At 41.0% G+C, this 21,347-nt stretch overlaps 1 protein-coding gene across 1 annotated transcript in view; it reads right to left on the minus strand.

Annotated features, from left to right (window-relative positions):
• Positions 1–1,303: 1,303 nt before the first annotated feature.
• Positions 1,304–21,347, minus strand: part of ATP10A (ATPase phospholipid transporting 10A (putative)) — a 118,604-nt gene continuing 98,560 nt past the window's right edge. Inside the window, exons 12-21 of the mRNA XM_063340047.1 lie at positions 21,098–21,224; positions 18,702–18,886; positions 17,033–17,354; positions 15,020–15,096; positions 11,139–11,264; positions 6,487–6,687; positions 4,199–4,279; positions 4,004–4,108; positions 3,482–3,669; positions 1,304–2,769 (exon numbers count right to left, since the gene is read on the minus strand). Of these exons, the coding sequence (XP_063196117.1) occupies positions 2,070–2,769; positions 3,482–3,669; positions 4,004–4,108; positions 4,199–4,279; positions 6,487–6,687; positions 11,139–11,264; positions 15,020–15,096; positions 17,033–17,354; positions 18,702–18,886; positions 21,098–21,224 (2,112 nt within the window). The 3' untranslated portion in view covers positions 1,304–2,069. The remainder of the gene's footprint in view (positions 2,770–3,481; positions 3,670–4,003; positions 4,109–4,198; positions 4,280–6,486; positions 6,688–11,138; positions 11,265–15,019; positions 15,097–17,032; positions 17,355–18,701; positions 18,887–21,097; positions 21,225–21,347) is intronic.

Below are 21,347 nucleotides of genomic sequence, written 5' to 3' on the forward strand. Positions count from 1 at the left end.
GCAGAGATGTCTGAACTCGGAGCTATCTCAGCCAGCTACAGACACTTGCAAAGGAGGTGTTTCTCTACCCGAGCTGAGTCCCTTTTCCAGAGAGTGGGGAGAAACAAGCGCTCTGAGGCCGTGGGGCTCAGAGGTGTGTGTCAGGATGCACACTCCTGTGGCTCCTGGCTTGTGTTGGCACCGACAAGGCAGATGCCCACCTAGCTTCATGGAAAACGAGTGCCCGCTCTTTCTGCCCCGTTTCTATCGCCATTAATACAAAGCAGAGAAACGTCAAGACGTCTTCAGCCAGTAACAAATGAGCCAATAGGTGTGCTTTCCTGCACCAAAACCTACACATATAAACCCATGTACCCCTTTAACTAGAGGCAAAAAGGAAGAAGTTTGTGCTTCAAGTACTTTTTTTTTAATCAACCACATGCTTCGAGCTGTTCACAGGAGACCAAAAGACTGAGGCCCTTAGGTCTCTGCCCTGTCCCTAGTCAATTCTAATCCCAAAACGCCATTTAGCTACACGTGGATGTGTCATGTTTCATGAGGGTACCGTATTCACAGGCTGACAGCTCTTACTTAGGTTGCTTTCACCTCTTCCTGTCATTGGCATTTTACGTTTTCATATTGTCAATTCTGTCTTTGGGAAAGAGGCCAGTGTATAAATCTTTGGAAAAAAAAAAAAAAGATCCTGAGTGGGTTGGCAAGTGACACGTGGTAGGCACTGTGGTTTAAAGGGCTGAGAGAGGCAAGTCGCCTGGCACAGAGCATGGCACGAACAAGTCCTGGCCTTACACAACGGACGGCAAGCAAGGCAAAGGCCATCTGAAAACCTGCGACGAGGAAGCAACAAAGTTCAGCAGCTAGTTCATACACGGTCATGGCGACTAGATATGAAAGAACCGAGCAGCCTTCCAAGGCCAAACCCCGCTGGGATCTGTCGGGCTGGCGCAGCGCAGCCGCGGACCCACGTCCCAGCAGCAGGCTGTGATGTACAACCACGTAAGGTGGGCTCGGACATAACCTCAGAAAGCAGTGCAGCTCCCTGATCTGGGGACTGGAGCAAGCCTGTCTTAGACCAGGCTCGAGTACCTCTGCATGGCACTGCACCCCCGCAGCTGGTCATGCCCCTTCCCGATCACCAGGGACTTGATTTAACCTGGCTGAGACAACAGCGAAGGTGCCTAACAGAACTCCACCCTGCCTGTCCTCCCCCACCACCACTAGCAAGCAGGACTGACTTCTGCAGCAAAACCAGCCTGCTCGCGGCAGTGCTCCAGCACAGAAGATAACAGGCCCTCCCAGCTCAAACTCTACAGCGGACACAATGCGCCACCAACTCATTCCTCAGGAACGAGCAGCAGCTTTCCTTCAGAAGTTGAACAGCCTGAGATAAGGCCACGAGCGGCCAAATGCTCGCTACTCCAGGTGAAGGGCTGAATCACTATTAATGGCAGACTGGGAAGTCACTTTGCAATATGGATGGTCATTTATTTATTGTTTCATCATGACACGTAAAATGCTATGGCTGCAATATCAAAATATGGTGTCGCTTATAAAATACCAGTATTATTAATGCGGTGGTAAGATACTGTTAACATTTATAGAGAGGTGTATAATAATTCGGTAGTCTTGCCTAATGGTTTGCTCCAGTGACAAAACACCCTGGCAAGCAGGTGATGGATGGAATACAGTGCCTATTTATTGTCATGGTTTTTCCTCCTTGATTACTGTATGGCCTATAATGATATCAATAATTGTTGCTGAATCTAATCCTTTTGAATATGGTAGATAGGTCCTTTGCTTTTACAGTATGTGTCAGAATAAAAGAGAAGCATCTGAAAAATAAAGACGGCATTTCCTTACAAAATGAGATGAAAAAATAAAACAATATAAATGGAATTTTCAAGTGTTTCTTTTTATATTTAAAGCTCTTATTTCAATATACTGTATTTAAACATTCTTAAATAATCACTCTGTACCTTTGATTTTCTGTTTCATCTTTGGAAACAAATAGAGTAATCTCACTATAAATGTGTGCAAATAGAAAATATATATAAATATATTTAAGGCCCATGTCATAAAAAGGTGGTCTCGGAATTGTCACTTTTACAATGATCAGCTGGGGTCCCTTTCATTTTGTCCTGCAAGTTATTTGAGCTCTGTTCTTTTAAGCCTTTGAAGTCCACATGCAAAGAAGAGCCAAGCACACACATACTGTCCTGCGTTTCATTTTGTAAACTGCTCGATGACACCTGTAAAACAGACCCGATGCGACTGAACAGAGGAGTTGATGTGATCCACTTCAACAAACTGAAGTCTGCTTGGTCGACCGCTGAGCTCCATGGGAATGTTGCTCCCACGGGCAACGACTCCATCTCTGAAGTGCCGTGTCTAACTTCATGAAATCCCATGGACGTTTCCAGAGTACTTGCTGGTGAGGGGAATTTGTTTTCCCCATACAACACAGCACCCTGTGGAGAGGCATCCACAGTCCGATCTGTTGTATGTTCTGCCTTTGTGTGGAAAAGCGACTCACTTCTTTGAGGAGATGTTGGCAAAGGTGTGCTTTGGTTATAAGCCGTGTAACAATCACTAGCATTTGAGGCAAGGCTTGGTGAGAAGCTGTCTGCAAAGGGTTGCGCCTGACGTATTGTTTCCTTTACATTCAACTTGGTCAGAAGCTGGGTGCGAATCTCTGGGGACAGTTTACTCAACTGGCGTCCAAGCTGAAGCTGGGTTGGGAATAGTGTTCCCTGGAGGGTTCTGTACAGAAATCTGCAAGAGGAGAAAGTGCACGTGAAAAGAACTGAAAGAAGGAAGTACCCAAGATATTATTAAGAGAAAATATCCAAGACAAAAGCACAACACAGAAAAATGAGAGAGTTTTATGTGCCTTTCTTATGTTTGACACAAGAAAGCTTGCAGATGAAAAGCTCTGAATGCTGTGCTTACATTTTGATTAGTAACAAGCAGTGTAATAAAACTGTGTCTTTAGCCAGTGATCCATCTTGTGATTACACACTCTCTCTAATTTTTCCTGATGAGGAATCAAAGGCAATGGGGATTGGTCTGCAGAGCAGGCCTCCTACATCCACAAGAAGGCAATTAAGTCCACAACATACTAACAGAATTTCTGTACTGTGCATGTTATGGGTCCTCCCGTATGGGTTATGGGTTGAATCTGGAAGCATCACGGAAAACCTCATAGGGTATCAAATCTCTGCATGGCCAGGAGGTTTGACCAACAGTCTACAATTATCCCACTCCTGTGGTCTACGGCCAGGAGATGTGGTCTATTCCTGCGGTCAGGAGCACAGAAGAGGTTAGACAACCTGACTTCATATGATCAGCTGCTGAACAAAATTGCCTTGGCTGGTAAGGCAAAAAGAAAAAGGGGGGAGTGGAAAAAGAAATGTTTCTTGCCCTCCCAACCATACGCATAAAGTGCTTTCATATATGAGAAAAGATATGAGAGAAGATACAATACCTGGGCAGCAATGCAACAACTGGTGATATAATGCAAGTGAAATAGAACATAGGGTCTCCCATCAGCCTTTCCATAGTCCAGTAGGGATTGGATGGAGGATGGCACGCTGGGCAGGAAGCATTGTAAACCAGAGCCACAAAGAAAAATAAAAGGATACTGAAGATGCAAGATGACCAGTGAAGAAAAGTCTAGAACAAAAAACCAACAAAAGTATAATGATTCTTTATATTCTGACAAATCTGCTGTGATTCTGAATTAAAACTTCTTGATTTCTGCAGCCAAATCCATGCACAGCAAAGAGTTTAGAGCCTTGTATTTTCAAATATTCTTATTATAGATAAAACACTACAAAGCTGTTTGCAGATCACAGTTTAAAACCTTTTCCATGTTTGCTTAAAATGCTTACTAAAAATAGAATGTACTGAGGGAACGAAGCGATCATCTTCTGTTTTTGAAGAATGGCACTAAGAAAAGAATTACGTATATGCCAGTGAGTTTCTATGTAGGCTGTGGATACCTTACCCAAGTTTTGGTTTCAATAGCCAGATGTAGTATGATGGTGAAAAGAGCTATTGTGGTGATGGGAGTTCCCCAGGAGAAGATATCCACCTCCGAATCATAGTAAGTCTGTAAAGAAGGAGACGGAAATTAGCCCAAGCTGTGTTGCCAGTTCTCCTCTAAATGCTTGAAATGGAATGGCCTACACCAAACACTTACGAAATAGGGGATGAAGAAGCAAACCAGGCTTTGATACATAGCATCAATCATGTTCATCCAAAACATGTGTGGTTGGTACTCCTGTGGCATAAAAAAAATTAAGACAGTCAGAGCCTAATGAAAATGCTATTTGCTGGGATAAGTATTTTGAGGGGGATCTTCCAACGGGCACTTTTAAGGGCTTGTGCCCTTCACGACTTGTGCTTCACAACTTTGCCAATCAGTTACATACCCTTGGGTATGAAGAGTCTACCTGTGAGTCACTCTGTTCTGGGAGGAGACTCTTCTGCTGCCTTTTTTTTTTTTCCCCTGGCAGAGGGTGTAATGTGAATCTGACACTCAGGCCAGCAAACATTTATGAAGGTGCCCAACTTTATGCACTACGTTTAGATCACTGATTTCAGGAGGAGCTCTCTGAGGTCTATGCAGATGAGTAAATGGGTTTTACATCATTTACATAGAAGCCCAGGGTATTTATTCACAAGACAGAAAACAGAAAATGCACACATACTTAGTAAAGGAAGATCCCCGACAAGGATCTTTAGCAGTATTTCATGCAGCAATGTTATAAATACGTACATAAAACATATATCTGTATGCGTGCGCACAAAATTGCTCACTGAGAAACAATGTTAAACTAAAATTTTGACTTAAAGAAATATACAAATGCAGGGGTATGAGTGGTCATACAAAAGCCATACATATAAGGAAAACCAGTTTGCAAACGGCAAAATATTTATTTCATTTTGGGATATAGACTACATCTCCAAGCACCGGCTTCATCAGGGCTCCTTCCCTTTATGGATAATACCACTGGAGCCTAAAAATGGGAATTGAAAGATGCTTAGAAATAATTACAGTGTTCTTTGGCCTACTGAAATAACATGTGGTTAAGCACCGGAACAGGTTGCTCAGAGGGACTGTGGCATCTCTGTTGTTGGAGACATTCAGAACTGGATTAGATAAAGACCTGAGCAACCTCATCTAGCTCTGAAGCTGTTTTGACCAGGGGTCTGGATCAGATGGCCTCCACAGCCACCTAAATTATTCTATAATCCTACAGGCTTTGAATCGGTGACATCTTTTTGAAAGAGACCCAACCCGAAGCAGGATTTTTGGCAAGTTTTTAAAATGCCTTTTAAGGTGACTATTCAGAGAATATGCTCACTAGATTTCAAACAAACTTAGAATGGTCCCTAGGCTGGCCTATGAGAAATAATTGTACTGTGAACCTGGGAGACTTCTCTCCTCAGTTTGCCAGCTGAAGACAGGCAGACACAACTTCCCAACAAACTTAAGGCATTAAAAGATTTCTATCACCTTAAAAACATGCAAGAAAGGAAGGTATTAATGTTACAGATCTTTAGAGTGCAATGCACTGGAACAGAAGAAATGTAGAAAATGCAAAACAACAGCTGGGCGAAAAAGAGAGAATTTGGACTAAGGCACTAAAAATAAGTTACACTAAAATTCTCCTTTTATCTTTCCCGACAGTGTCTAGTGATACCACTAGATGTGTGGGGTACCAAACACAGGTGTACAGTTAGAGGCAAAAAACACTCTCTGTCTCCTCTCAGAGGGCACAATGTCAGATACTTTCAAGAAAGGCTTTTGCCTTGGAAGCAATGTCTCAACATGGATAGTTTTGCCCAGCAGAAAGACTTTCCCGCAGTACGCTCTAGCTGTAATTACCAGAAATGGTTTAGCTCCAATCCCTCCTGCAATTCCTTCTGTTTTCATTGTACAATTCAAGCAGATGGGGACAAGGTGTTTTCAACAGCTGAATCTGTCATCTGCTGGTGACTACCTCCCTCAGAGTCCCAGTCTATTGACCTCCATGCTTAATCCTAAAGCCATCTCTCTCTTCTGACTGTTTGTAAAGGGCTAGGGCCTGAAGTTTTGAGCAAGTACCGTGAGGTTATTCTGTGAAAGGCCGCACTAGTCTACGAGGTATAATCTGCTTTACTTCTGGGTTATTTGTGAGCCTGGACCATGAGGCAGGTGTTCAGCTTAGGCTGACTTAAAGCATCCAGCCTTCTCTCCTGTTACATATTTCAAAATATAGCTGGTTTTTCTTCTTGCTTGCTTGTTTTAAGCATACGTTTGGCATTTAGATATTTTGACTCAGACGAGAAATAATCACAAAATAATAATAATGACAACAACAACAACTTCTCAGACTGTTGATACCAGTCATTCACCCTTTGGGAGTAGGGGTTTAGTACCTTTAGTTTCAGTTGAAACTAAAGACATTTAGGAAAAAATTACAAAAAGCAAGAAGTTTTTACCTCCATATTCTGGCCACTTTTATAAAGCTGGGGTACAGCAATTAACACTTCAGCTGGCACATCCTTATCCAGCACACCAGTAATCAGTTGCGGAAGAGAAGAGAAGAGCAAATTAAAGAAGATGAGATACCACTGATCAATCATTGATGAGCCAGAGAACCCACAGTAGAACTGGTACCAGAAGAGAAGGGCCACAAACATCTGAAAGAGAACGAGCAATGCTGTAAATATGGCAAGATACGCATCATCCCATTGTGTTCTGAAACAATTCTGATTCCAGTTCTGCAAGGACTTATCTATGAACGCTAAACACTCGAGCATTCCTTCTAAGGATACCTTAGTCTTTAACTTGCTGTTCCTGATGCTGGGGCCACTTAGCTAAGCTGCAAAAATTTGGCACACCTGCAAGTCTTTGTGCTGCTGGAACCTCAGATCTCAGGTGTCAGGGACGACTTCAGACAAAATTAACTTTCAGTTCAAGTGAAACTCTGAGGTGCAATTTAACTAACCGTAAAGAGCTCTCCCAACCATCATTGACCTCTAGATACATGAGTACTCATCTCACAACACCTACGCCACTATTGTAAGAATAAGCATTTCCATGATAATATCCTTTGCTGCCTTGAGATGTTTTGTGAGGCTCTGCTGGTCTACGATAGGTAAATGCAGAGATGTTTTGCAAGACCAACATAAGACTAGCAGCAGCAAGGGAGGTGAAACTGTAAGGTCTAGCAAAGGTTTCTTAACTATTCTATCTCTGTGCTTTGGAATTCAGCAAATCAGCAGTGCTGTAAAGATTCCTCAGTCCCCCTTACTCATCAGCTGTAGCAAGAAATCAGCTGCAGACACAGCTGCAGTGGGATTGTTCATGTAGTTGGATTGGAATCACCCAAAAAGGGACAAACCACACAACTTGTTTCTTCTACGATCTCGGCAGCTTGGAGGATCCAGAGGGTTTTAGGGCTCAGGAGAGGTGCCAACCTCACATGGTGAGGGGGGATTTGAGGCCTAGAAAAAGACAGGCAGCTTCCTAGGGAAGGAAGTAAAATCCCAGGCTTGGTCCTCCTAAAACTGCAATTTTTATTATTCTTTGTAAAGCAATTAACACTAAACGGAAGGCAACCAGAAAAACCTCGGCAATTGTCCCTTGAGGGTTTTCCCCCATTTTAACCATGAAGAAGGGAAATGACATGACCTCTCTTCTCACTTCCTCTTCTTTTTATATTCTGCTCTTAAAAGCTTTCAGCCAGCTGGAGTATGTTAACCCTTCATCATTTTTAGTTATACAGAGGTAAATACAGATCTGTTCTATCTGTATGCCAAAATGTGGTTGAAATTTAAACATAGGAGGAAAAAAAAAAAGCTACGGTTTGCTTAGTCAGTGAAAACTGCTATAAGGAGAGTAAGCCTATCTTGTGGAGGGGAACTGACACAGAATAAGAGGGTCAGTCCTGCTGTAGGTAAATGTATAGATTTTTTTTATATATATAGATATATTGTATATATATGTTCAGGCAATGTTTGCATACTACATTGAAATGGCTTGTATATCAGCAGCAACATACATCTCACTCTTCGTGAGCCCATACTATAAACGAGCCTATTGAAAGTTAAATGTTAGTATTTTTTTTAAGGATCACCTCTAGAAATGTTTCTGTAAATACATCTCAGGAAAGACATCTTCCTCTGGCCAAAACAAGACTGAGTTACCAGAGCTTACCCTCTTCAGTGCAGTTGGCTGGGAGATGGCAATTTCATTTCAAAATTGAACCAATTTTGAAATTTATTTCCTTTTCACACCCAAAACCCAAGAAAACTTCCCAAGTCTTTTCTCAAAATGGAATTGCATATTTATATATGTGAATTTAGATACTTTTCTCTCACTCATCTGAAGTAAACAAAATCCAGCTAATCCTGGGCCTAAGTAGTTTTCCTCTCTAGGCCCTTGCTAAAATTAACCTCTCTTGGAAACAGTTTCTCTCTTACAAAAATGAGTAGTTTGATGAGTATACAGTCAGCTGAAAAATTTCCTACCACCTTTAGTATGGGTCTCAGCAGTGCTGTCAAAGAACGCTGTACAAATAAATGATGTTTCAGTAACCAAGCTTAAATCAGATTTTTTTTTTCCCCTGAAATTTTGTTTTGGATTAAACAAGCGTCTAACTTAATTTCAAATATAACGCTCCCTCTTGCTTCTGTGCATTAACCCCCTGAAAAAGTCAAAACAAATTTACATTAAAATCTAATTAAATTTTAAACAAAAAAGGTTTTCTTTTTTCCCCCCAGATGAGACTGTTTTATGAATGTGGCTGCGACAGAATTTCTCAGTGAATGAAGTATGTGCCAAAAAATGTCCAGTGCTGTCTGGCAGAGATAATGTACAAAGGGGAAGAAGCAGCGCATGCTTGTGCAGGCAGAATTTTGTTTACACGAAATCCCTTTCCATCAAGCTCAGATATTTCCAGTCATGCTATGTTTCAGTTTATATTTTACTTGTATTTTTATCATCTCCACCAAGCCAAACATCTTCTTGGATAAGTCATCTGAGTTTCCAAATGGCTTTTCCAACAATTTGGAGTTTAAACTTTGAGTTAGATAGGTTCTAGTGGAGAATGGAAAATTTGCTAATACGAGCAAATGGGGAAAAAAACACTTGAGGAAACAGGAAACTTGCAGAACATTTGCAGTGTAGCTATCTAGACCCTCTGCAGAGAATCATCCAGAATAGCCTCCTTGCAAAAGGATCAGGTGCTCACATCTTTCATTTTTGAATATTCTTTCCTTAAGGGCAGGCACCGTGTCAGACATAATCCCGTCTGTACGCTGGATACCCCACTACAGTGTTAGAGTCAGTAGCAACAAGTATTGCTCAGAAAGCTCTCAAGGCTGCCAAAGCAGAGACAACACAAAGAGATTTCTTGAGTTATATTCTAGCCTTGAGGCAGCAGCTTTTGAAAATGTCTTACTAAAAGTGGCATGAGAAATAATACTTGTAATCAAGGGGAGTTGTACCAAAGGAAATGGACGATTTTACAACAGCTAAACGAAAACATAGATGTATAAACAACATCTCTGGCTGCTGATTGCTGGAATGTCTTATGTGTATTACTTCTTTTTTTTATTTTTTTATTTTAATGTAAGATGGCTCTGCATACACTTTTTGGAAGTTGAGATTCGATACTGTCAAAGCGTATCTTGGGAACATACAGCACTGGGAGCGGGAGCACAGACGTTCGGCATCATTCAGGATCAAGCCTTAAAATGCAGGTGTTTGAACAGCAGCACAAATTTCACTGTTGTGCTTCAACAGGTGGCTCTCCACTCCACGCAGCATTATTTAAATCCGCTTGCTATTTCAGACTCAGGCAGCAGTTCTAGACCGTCCACATCCCTCCTTTCTTTTGTGTCTGGAAGGGTGCTTGCATGCGGTTTCTGATCAGGCCACAGAAGGTATTTTAAGACACTTGTGTTAACACAAAGACGCTTTATTAATTCTTTAGCTCCCTTAGGTATCCCTATGATGTTCAAAATTTTGAGCAAATTATAGTCTTCTCCTGATAAAATACGTACCTTCAGACTGAGATTGGACAGGGATTAGTCAGGCCAAGAGGAATTTGCACTAAAAAGTTACCACTGATTAAAAAAATTGAGGATTAGATTAAATTTGGAAAGCAACTTTTGCAAAACTGAGAGACAAATTTGTAAAAACTTAATTTGTAAATTTATAAAAAGTACAAAATTTTTACAAAATTTAAAGTTTCTTTATTTCTATTAAGGAAAAAATCCAGTCTCCCGCTCACAGTTCACACGTTGCCCTCTAGAGCAAACAAACAAACAGAGGTGTGAGATCTATGGCTCTCTTCTTTTTCCCGCTTCTTCATATCCCTCGCTCCCAAGGTGATTTGTAGGTGTTGCGAGTGAGCAGATCTGTGTGCCTGCCAGTGACTCCCACACAGCTGATGGAGTTCTTGGTTGTCTTGTTAGGCAGTTTTCATTCAGTCATCTTTGCACTCCAAGATCAATGCAAAGGGCCTTTGTTAGGCCCAAGGAGTCGAGCTGCCACTGGCCCAGTGCCCAGTACTGGACTAACTCCTGTTTCGTACACCAGGGAGGAAACCCAGACACATAGTCTGCTCTTTACCACAGTGTGCTTCCTTTCTAATGAGCTCTTTTGGTTAGTTGTGAGTAAAATAATAAAGAAAAAACCTTCCAAATCTCTGCATCTGAGACACGGAGAGGACTAAAATTATCTCAAGTCACTAGGGAATACGTACAGTGATTCCTAAGCAATGATGAGATAGGGTCAGGAAGGGAAAACACACTCAACAGCTACTTTGGACCAATGCTGGATGGCTTTGGCATTAAAGACTCCTGTGTCTAGCCATCTAAATTCTGCAAAACTGCTCTATAAAGAAACTTTTCTTAAGCAGTGCTTGTTATTTCTGTTACCTAATTTGCACATTCAGCAGCACACTGTAGCTGTTATGGAGTAGGTCCCGTATTTCTGCGAATGGCAGCCAGCTGTCTTTCAACTCTGCAAATTTCTTTGCAGCTTATTTATAAAGCATTTGAAGGCTGACCTAATGCTCACTTAGCACAAAATAAACCCTAGAAACATGTGGTGGCATAAAGCTGCCAAGTCAAACACTTACCGCATTTTTGTAGAAGAAATACAGCACCATGTTGGCGAGTCGGGAATAACACCAGTGGCCATGAACAAGCAAGAGCTTCTCCAAATGCCGGAACCTTGGGATTGCGAAGTCGCTTGCCATCACCGCCTTCAATGAAGGAAAAGTTGGAACGATTATTGTCAAGCGTCGCTTTCAACACTAACAGGGAATCTAGCTGTCATCTCAACTCATAACAGTCAATGGAAATTGTACTGATGAAGAACAAAATCCACTACAGGTCATCTGAAATGCAGCTATTGGTGCATTGATTTGGAATACCCGTGAGCAAACCCGGCAGCTTGGCAGAACATGCAAGGCAGCCTGGTCCTCGCCCAGGGGAGATTACAGTCTACATTCCAGATGGTGACAAGCAGCAGCAAAAAGCGAGAGGTGGGAGAATGGCTGGCAATCGCAGTCACATGAGCACGAAGGCTCGGGGCCCGCCTGCGAACATCCTGGTGGCTGTAACATCTTTCTCTGTAAAAACCACAGGGTACTTACAGGGCAAAATGAATTTCCAGAGGATAAAATAAGAAAAGCACAATTAAGTGGTTGCATCATAATTACTGGACTTTAAAAGACAAAGCAATAAAAATGTTAGTTTTAATTACATTTGCAGTCCTGGCTAATAAAGTTTACTTGGCTGTCCTGAGAGATCAGTATTTTGAGGTATTTTTAAAACTGCATGTTTTCTAAAACTGTTTATGAAAAAATCACACTAGATGAGACTCCCCTGGGACTTTGCAGACTGCCAAATCACATTGACAAAATGAATCACCCAGTTTCTCTCTACTTCTGACTAAAATTCAGGATACTGTACATCTAGATGAGACCTTCCTGTAAATGATAGCGTTGCTGCAGTTGTTTCATGATTTTCCTTATCCCTAGGATCACACTAATATTTCACTTAATATTATTTTACATTTCATTTTCTATTCTGGTATCACCTTTCTTCTCACAGTTCAGCAAAAACATGAGAAAAGGTAGCAACCCCCAAAGGAACAATGTCTTCCTCACACTCTGCAGGGTATATTCTGGCTGTATTTTTAAATGAGAGACATCTTTCCTTTCAATCTTTTCTTATTCCCTTTCTTGGTAAATCATCAAAAGGGCTCAGTTTTCCCAAATAAGTGCTTGTAGAAGCTACTAAAATAAACTCTAAAACAGTATGCAAAAGAGGATGTAATAATGCATTGCAATGTACCAGTAGATGTATATATAAAATGGGACATTTATTAATATGTTGACACATCCTAGAATTTCTCAGGTACTGAGATACACTTGTTATAACCTCCCCGCACAGAACAGTCTGATTTGTCTTGCAAACATAGAGCTATCTTGGAGTTTGAGGAGAACAGAGCTGTGCTATGTCTGCTTGCTTGTGCTCCACCCCATCTTAGCCTATTCCAATGTTAAAACAAAACTGTTAGCTTCTCTTCATTTGTGCTTCTAACATAGTACTTCATAACACATTGTGAGAAGTGTTGGGATTTTTTTTTTCTTTTTTATTCCATTTTGATTATAGTGAGGAACACAGTGAGGAAGATAGTGTTATCCAATGTAATCCAATTTGCATGTTTATTTAGTCTCAAAATATCCCCTTGATTTTCACATTTTTATTTTTTTCTTCCAGCTTTTTCACAGGAAAAAGTGATTCATGCTCCACATGCTTCCACAGAATGTGGAAAGAAAATAAATCAGAGAGTATTGCTGGTTTAGACGTCCAAATGCTCAATGCCTTCTGAGTACTGGCATGTGTAAGACTCTGACAGTTGTTTATAGTAGAGAGGCCTGTGTGGTTCCTTAGGACCTTGCAGAAGGCAGGGATCTATAAACATTTTCCACTCTGCTGAACTTTCGTTTAGGAAAAAACAGGTAGTTTAATGGGTTAATGAGCAAATAGCTTTCAGATTTGAATACATCTCAAAAGCCAGGGGCATCTGAGGACCGGTTATTGTAAGTGTATGAGCTCAACTGAAAGTGGCATAATGGGGAGAGGAGTAAAAAAAAAAAAATGCTACAAGCACTGTTATGGCTGCATTGGGAAAAAAAAGTGATCTGAATTAATACATAGATGATAGGAGCTGATAAGTTCATAAGAGATGATAAGGCCCAAGGAGTTTGTGGCAGAGTTTTGAATTGACAGGACAAAAACAATCTCTGCTGGGCTCTCTGGAGCCTGGACTGCCTGCAGAGTCATACTGCAGAAGTTATGCAAAGCTCTTGGAGCCGGGTGAAGGCTGTGGAACAACAGATACAGTTGGCATCAGCATAATCCAAGACTTCCTTTTCTCCCGCCCTCTCCAGCCATCAAAGTCAAATTCATAGGGTCTATGCCTGGGATGCCAAATACACAATGAATATCTGAATATTTTTGTGGTAGCTTCTTTCCAGTCAAATTGAAAGCTGCTAATATGTTTGGAGAAGCATTTTTAATGGATTGCAGGCCTGAAATCTGTCTGTTTGAAGAGCGCTGATGGACACTCATTTGCCCTGGAGATTACGTTGTCTGGATGATTACAAGAACTTGTCTAATAGCTCTGCTGGGTCAGGCTGAAGACCATCTTCCATAGTATCCAGTCTCCAACAATGGCCAAGAGAGGATGCCTTTGGAAGAGTACATGAAAAAATAAGAAAAACATCTACTGACTTTTCTCCAAAGTACTCTCCTAGCTTCTGGTGATCTGCATGTCAGAAAATGCACAAAGTTGACATCCAAGCTAAAAGCTCAGTTAAATTTTTGTTTCAGAAACTTTTGTGTTGACCCAAATAAATTATAGTATTCATGAAATGCCATGGAATAAAATTTTATAGCCAACTTGTGTTCTGTGTGAAGGGGGCCTTCCCTTTTGAGCAAAACATCCAGCCACTGTTGCAAAATATGCCATGTGGGTCAGAGAACCACCCACTGGTAACTAAGTTAGGGAGCATGCTCATCTGCTCAGGTCCTGAGGATGGAAACACTTCCCATCTTCTCTGAAAAGCTCTTTGACGTATACTCAGCTACTCCATTTTCTCATGCAATCAGTCTGCACCCGGCCCAAATACAAGACAGACTCTGGAAATGAGGTATCTTCCTCATTCTCTGTGTCTTACTGCCACAGCTGGTGCTAACACTGCAGTTACACTAGCAGTAGAGGAGGCAGACGTAATAGGTAATACAGTAGGTAATACATCCTGTACATATACACCCTCTCTTTTGGGGATGGGAGAAGTGGTGAATACAGTAATCACAGGCTGAACACATCCAAGTCCCCTTACCTTGCTGTTCCCTGTGGCAGGAAATGGGGAGAAAAACCAAGACTTGGAACAGTGTGTATGGAGCAGTGGTTCTGCAATGGGCTGCAATTTTCTCTTTCTTCTCTGTTCTGCTCTCACAATAGGCTGAGTGAGCGGGATGTGTGGGTGGCTGGGCTACAGGTCACCACCACACCATGCAAATAAGCTGCATCAGCTGGATGCTCCACAGGTGAAGCATACCCAAGCAGTACAGGAGAGAGGAGAATAAAAGCCAGAATAAGGTGAACCTTTATTTCCTAAATAATGCATAGCTGAGCTTTTTTCCTCCTTTAAACCAGTACTTTATAAATGATTTCTTAAAACATATTGCTTAGAGAGATCTGGTAAGTTGAATTTTCTGAGAAGGCAGCATGTTTAAACTCACCACAGATCTGAGAACAAACATTAACTCAAACTGAAGCTGAAAGCATCTTTACGACGTACAACTGGCACTCCTCAGCACAACTTGCTGCTTCTCTTTTATTTTTGCTGGCTACCCAAAGGCAGCTTGGTCAAGCTGGCACGTGGGAAGTGTCTATTTCACACTTTCATGGAAGTGCTTTTCAGTGAACAAGCAACATTACCTGCATGCCTTCTTGACCAGAGATCCCCACGCCAACATCTGCCACTTGGATCATACTGACATCATTAGCACCATCACCTAAAGATGACAAGATACAGTTTTGTTGTCAATAGTAGACCAGGAACAGTTAGCAGCAGCAAAGCAAAGGAAAAACGGTTCTTACTGAGCGTTGGCTGAATATAGTAAGGGAGATATGTACGAAGTGTTGGGTGGGTAGAGTAAGAGAGATGTGGAGTAAGAAAGGATGCATCTTTGGAATATGAGGTTCAAAGTTTGGCAAAGCTGCCAAGACATTCTGATCTTTGTAGACTTTGTTTATCATGGAAAAACAAAAGGAAAAAACCAAATCCCTCTCCTTTTAGTAAGACCTAAAATTCAAGTATCAGGCCTGAACTGCAGAAATACTAAATACTAAACTGCACAAATACTAAAATACTGTCTGCCTGCAATCAGGTATGACTAAGAATGAAATGTGCAAGGAGGCCTAAAGCCAATGAGAATGTCTACACAGTAAAAATATGATAAAGTTAAAAAGTAGATGAATTCTTGACTCGGGTTGACCAATCCGAGATCTTTAATACACCCATCACAGGTAGATTTAACTGCAATGGTTGCAGAGTCACCATCCCTTGCTCTGCTTCCAATCATGATACCACAAGTGATAGGTGCCATGGAAAGGATACCAGAATGGGACATGTCTCTACTTCTTAACCTCTTAAATTTACAGCCAGTGTGCTAGTGGAAAATGAAACTGTACTAGCTGATGACAAGACACTTGGTTTTAAATTTCAGTGGCTGAGGCGTACATTCATATCTCACTCCTGTTTGCCTGCTGTTGGCACATATAAAAGTGGTATCTACTCACCTGGCAAAGCTGATGTTTTGGTGACTGTGTGACTCAACCCCAAGTTAGCTCATGTTGGTTAAAAGGGAGAACGAATGCAGCTAGGCGTTTAAGCCAGAATAGGAGCTTGAGTTCAACTCACAGGCTCAAGATGCTCAGAAAGAATGAAAACACAAGCTGCCCAGTCTCCACTAGTTTTTTAAGCATTCTGGGTAATTCAAGTTAACCAGCCATATGTTTTTGACAACATATGCAAATGATTATGTCCACAGTCACTCAGCCAAAGATATAAATTCAGTACGAGGGAGGGATATCTGAGCTAGATATAATATTGTGAGCATGAGGGTTATTATAATCAGCACACATTTAGTGATGTGGATGTCAGAGGAGTCTGGCAATTATATGTATACTTAGGGTTTCTCACGGGTTGGTCCAACCCACATGTGTTCCTGCTACGATTAACCAAGACAGGTAGGTGAAAGCTAGTGCGTTTGTGACAATATAAACTGCCATCATACCTTCTAATGCAACACGAGCCTAAACTCGAGATAGGGAAAGAAGAGCTGTTTTACTTTCCTTATGTAAACATCATGGAAACATGGAAGATGCTGCCAGATTTAAAACAGGGTGACTGACAAAATCTCCCCTTCGCCAACAGAGCAATTACCTGGGAAGAAATGTAAATGCTGACACGATGCCAGTTGTAAATCCATTGTCTATACTGACAAGGCCAAGTCATATCCTATGCTGTATGGCCGACTTGCGATGAAAAACGCAGAACCTTGAGTTCAAACATGATTGGATGAACAACACAGAGCACCATTTTGTTCTGTGTAATAGAGTGATCGCATAATGATGTTCTGCACAGCATCAGCTAACCTAATTCTTCACAGCTGTGTTTGGACACGCCAAAACCTCATAGCATACCTGGGTACTGATTACCTAACTTCTGTAGGAAGAAATCCCAAACACTACTCCAGAGTTCTATCTTGTCTTTGAAGAAATATGTTAGAGCAAATATGTTAGAGTTGTCTGATGCATTTTCAGACAAAACTGGAAGGCTATCTGAGTTGTGAGGCAGCTGGAAGGGTCCTACTGCAAGTCAAAAAAATCAGAATTCTCAAGGCACAGTATACATCAAGGCAGGCTAGTTTAAACTGAGATATTTACCTATTGCCAAGGTCATCGCTTTGAGTTTGTCTCTGACTAGTTTCACTACCATGCTCTTTTGGAGTGGAGTAGAGCGACAACACAGTACTGAACGGCATCGCTTGGCTAGTGCAAGAAATTTATCTTCTAGTGTAGGTTCCAGGGCATAAGCTAGAGTCCTTCCATCAATCACTAGGCCCAAGCTGGAAAGCACAGAGGAAGAGGGTGGAGAGAGAGGGGTGAACCCAACAGTCATGTTTCCAGTAGCTTCGTCTATTGTGTTGTTTGAAAATTTAGACTCTACGCATTGCAGACACTGTTCCAGCAAGACAGCACATGTCTCCTGAAAAAAAATTCAAAATAAATATGCTTGAGAGAAAAGAACACATATTCAAATGTTTGTTTGCTGTATATTTAGTCATAAAGAATAGGGGAGTGTGTTATATTTGATGGACTTTTTTTAAATTTCTAATAATCTTCCTTTCTATTCACTCTAAACTCACTTAATTCTTGCAGAAGATATGACAGCACTGAGGGCTTGAAAGGCTTAAAATCTAATTTCTCTTTAACATGCTGTATTGTATGTTAAACTAAGTTCTTTTAGCTCCTTCTCAGAATAACAGTGCTGGGAAATGATATAATCAGTTTCAGTACCAAGTTAAGTATGGTGATGAACACCATGTACACGCCTACAACTCTGATCAAATAGTTATGCATTGTTAAAAGCCAATTAAAGGTTATTTAAGATTAATTTTCTCTTAACATCTCAACTAAAAGATGTTATTGAGAACATATGAACATTTAAAATGAAATGCTATTGGTCTTATAGCAAAGTATGACAAGAAAGAAAGATCACGGAAAATCAATTTACCAGTTCAGTTGATACACTCAAGAATGGAAAATGCTGTTATCTTTTCTTCCTTTTCGAAAGAAATTGGAGCTGGATACTGCTGGCCTACCTCTCCTCTGCTGATCTGAAGTCCAATTTTATCACCCCATTAAAGGACTACAGCACTATCAGTCTGGTTCCTTGTATGTTAGACCATATCAGTAAACTCTTTGTGACTGTCTGCTTGCAACAAGTTGAGCACAGGAAAGATCAGTAATTCAGAAGAATCAGAAAAGGTCTGTTAGGAAGCAAGGCGTTACTGCAGATGTGCTGTTCTGACTTTCAGTGTTAGCATCGCAATTTAAGTATTGCTTCTATCTCCAGAGAAAAAGCCACCTGAGAAAACACGAATGACTGAGTTATCTAAATACTACATTTCAGTGGTATAAAATAAAGCAGAAATTCTAAATAGGTTATCAATTGTGTTTTTCCTCAACACATGTTTAATAACAGGTTGCTTTGGAGACCCATTAGTGCCAATAAGCAAAACTAGGGATTTTTTGAGAATGCATACCAAAGAAAGGCATTTATCCTGCTATGGCATATTTTCATTCATGGTGGAACCCACTACACACAGTTATATGTCTCCAGCAAGTTTATGATACATGACACTATGACTTAGAAGCATGATTTACTGAAAAGTATTCAAAGAGGTGTCCTACCTGAAAATTACGGATGAAGCAGGAAAAGAAGGAAAAAAAAAAGAGGGAAAGGAAAAAAAGCCATCAAACTTTTAATTGTACAAGTTAAAAATAAAGCAAAGCTAGTTCACAAGTAAACTTGTGTATTGGATCTGCTTACTGGTGATTCAGCATTCAAAGTGATGATTTCTTCATCGTGATCTAGTAGCTTGCAGGCATATGCAATGTTAACAGCTGTTTCTTGCTTGTCTCCAGTAAGAACCCAAATCTGCAACCCAGCTTTGCGCAAGTTTGCAATGGTTTCTGGAACACCATCCTGTAAACGATCTTCAATGCCAGTTGCACCTAAGCACACAGAAAAAGCAAAATATTCCACATTAAATGAACACTTAGGGTTCACCTGAAATTGTAAGCTTGGTTTTTTAAAGAAAAAAACAGCAGTCACCTTTATTGGGAAAGAGCTAAACTACCAATGCTTGCAGGATTCGTACAGCTTTTTTGGGGTATCAAGAAAGAGGAACGGAAAGTAGCTGTGGTGAACACCTGCATCAACAGTCAAGAAGAATTCCAGAATTCAAAACTTCCAAAGCAATCTGATGCCACTTCTAGTCTCAGAGGTTCACAAGGCTGATGTATCTTTGCTTATTGTCTCTCTGCTCTGTATCTATCTTCACCATTTCTTTGAAACGTTTCTACAGAACATATTGTTGTTCCTAGCAGATTGTTTCAGTTCTTAAGGGTCTTAAAACTGCCTTTCCTCAACCAGAAGGGGCTGGGTCACCAGAGATTTCTCCCTTTGGAAGGGCAACGACAGCACGACTGCAGCTCGGCAACAGCACATTAGGCTGGAGACAAACTTTTTCCTGCCTTGTTGTTGCTCCTCGCTCTCACAGAAAGACACTGGTTGCCAAATAAGCAGAGAATAAATCATAAATCTGTTGGCCATGATGTGAAAGTAAAATTGTGGCTCTTTCACACTTTCAATGTATCTTTCTACCTGTTTATAAAAGACTGAGTATCTTTCCTATGCTTTCATAAATCAATTGACAGAGACAAGATTTTCAAAGACATAGCAAAAGCCCCTCAGGACCAAGTTCAGTGTCACCACTGATGCATCAGTGCTCCACTGAGTTTCAGAGAGGCTTCAATGTGCGGAAATGTAAGCCCTCACTACCAGAGAACGAGGAGCTGACAGAAAGGCAAGATACCTGGAAACACAGGAAAAGCAAAGTAAACTTTTCTCAGCTATTGATTATTCCTGTGGTTGTTCCTTGGAAAAAAACATTTTAGCAACTGAAGTCCACTTGAAGTCTGAGCACCATGCATGTAGGTGGAAACAGATTCTTAGGGCAATGTCAGGAAACCTATTATTATCCAAACAGTGTGCAAGGGAAAAGATATTCCTTTTCCAGACTCACTTTTTTATTCCTACAACCTAAGCATAACTGATCATTGCTAGATACAAACCACAGTATGAGGTTCTGGGGGAATGACTGAATGGGTAGTTTACTTGTGGCTTATTTGTCTGGCAGCTCAATTTCGCCTTTTTTTTTCTTTTTTTTTTTTTTTTCTCTCCAGAGTGCAGCCAGAGCCAACACACGCAACCATGGTGGGATCTTCCTGATGAATGTGGTCCAAATTAGTCAGCTCGTGCTCCCGTTTAAGTCAGAGGAGCGAAACAGACACTTCACAGGCACGATTCATCTAATCCTAAAGTGGGTATCTATGACAGACCAAGTGAACTGCACTTTCTTTTTTTGTCTCTCCATTGGTTATATGGGGAGCCTTAGAGATCTGCAGTAGATACATCAAAAATTGGGTGAGGTGGATCTCATCTCCCAGAGACAGGCATGTGGGCAATTAGTGAAGGTTGTTATCTCCGACAGTGTTATGGCTGTCCCAGTTTCTTTGCCAGAGAAAGCAGTTGGGTGCTTGGAGTAACAGTGGATATATACACATTTTAGAATCTCAGTGCTTTCAACATCTCAACTCAGCAGAGGAAGAGTATGACTTATTTCTTGGAATACATTTTACATACACCGATTTTAACTGCATCATTATGAAGTACTGCAATCCCCTTCCACAGAAGACAGGCCCCGAGCGCATATATATGTATATGAGAGTTGATGCCTCTCACAAATGCAGTTTATGAGCTCTGTTTTATGAGTGTCTCTGGTACCCCTGGAGTCATAGAAGTCTCTGACATGTTCAAGTGTCACTAAGCTAATGGAATTCTGTAGACAGGTTGGGCCAAGTCCTCCTCCTGTTTAGAGCAGCAGTTCCCGTTTGTGATACTGTGTCAAATCCATCCCTGCTATTACTCCACTCATTTCACTAGTGATAAAATGATGGCAGGAGAAAGGCAAACAGGATATGTCTGTTATGTTAATTATACCCCGTTCTTTCGTGGTGCCGCACATGACAGCCATGACAAAGTCCAAAAGAAGCCAATTTCTGTACTGTCAGAAACCATTTGAGGGAAAGAACGGATTTCATTGCCAAGCTTTCAGAATTTTTAACACATTTTAATTTCACGTCCAGCTCTCATTTCATTACCTAGCAGATGCAGATTCTTCTCTATCCGCAGTGCTGACTGAAACAGAAGTTCTTCACGATTTTCAATAGAGGATTCTGCTTCTAAATGACTTTTTAACCAACAGGCATACTCTTCCTTGCTGAGAACCTATTAAAAAGAGTATGTGAGGGCACAGTCAATGTGATGCAGAAGCATTCATACTTTACTGAATAAAATGAAAAAGAAGTTATGAATTGAGAACAATAAATTAATAAATGCCGTCAGTAATCT

This window comes from Chroicocephalus ridibundus, chromosome 1, assembly GCF_963924245.1.
Source record: "Chroicocephalus ridibundus chromosome 1, bChrRid1.1, whole genome shotgun sequence".
Taxonomy (NCBI): Eukaryota; Metazoa; Chordata; class Aves; order Charadriiformes; family Laridae; genus Chroicocephalus; species Chroicocephalus ridibundus.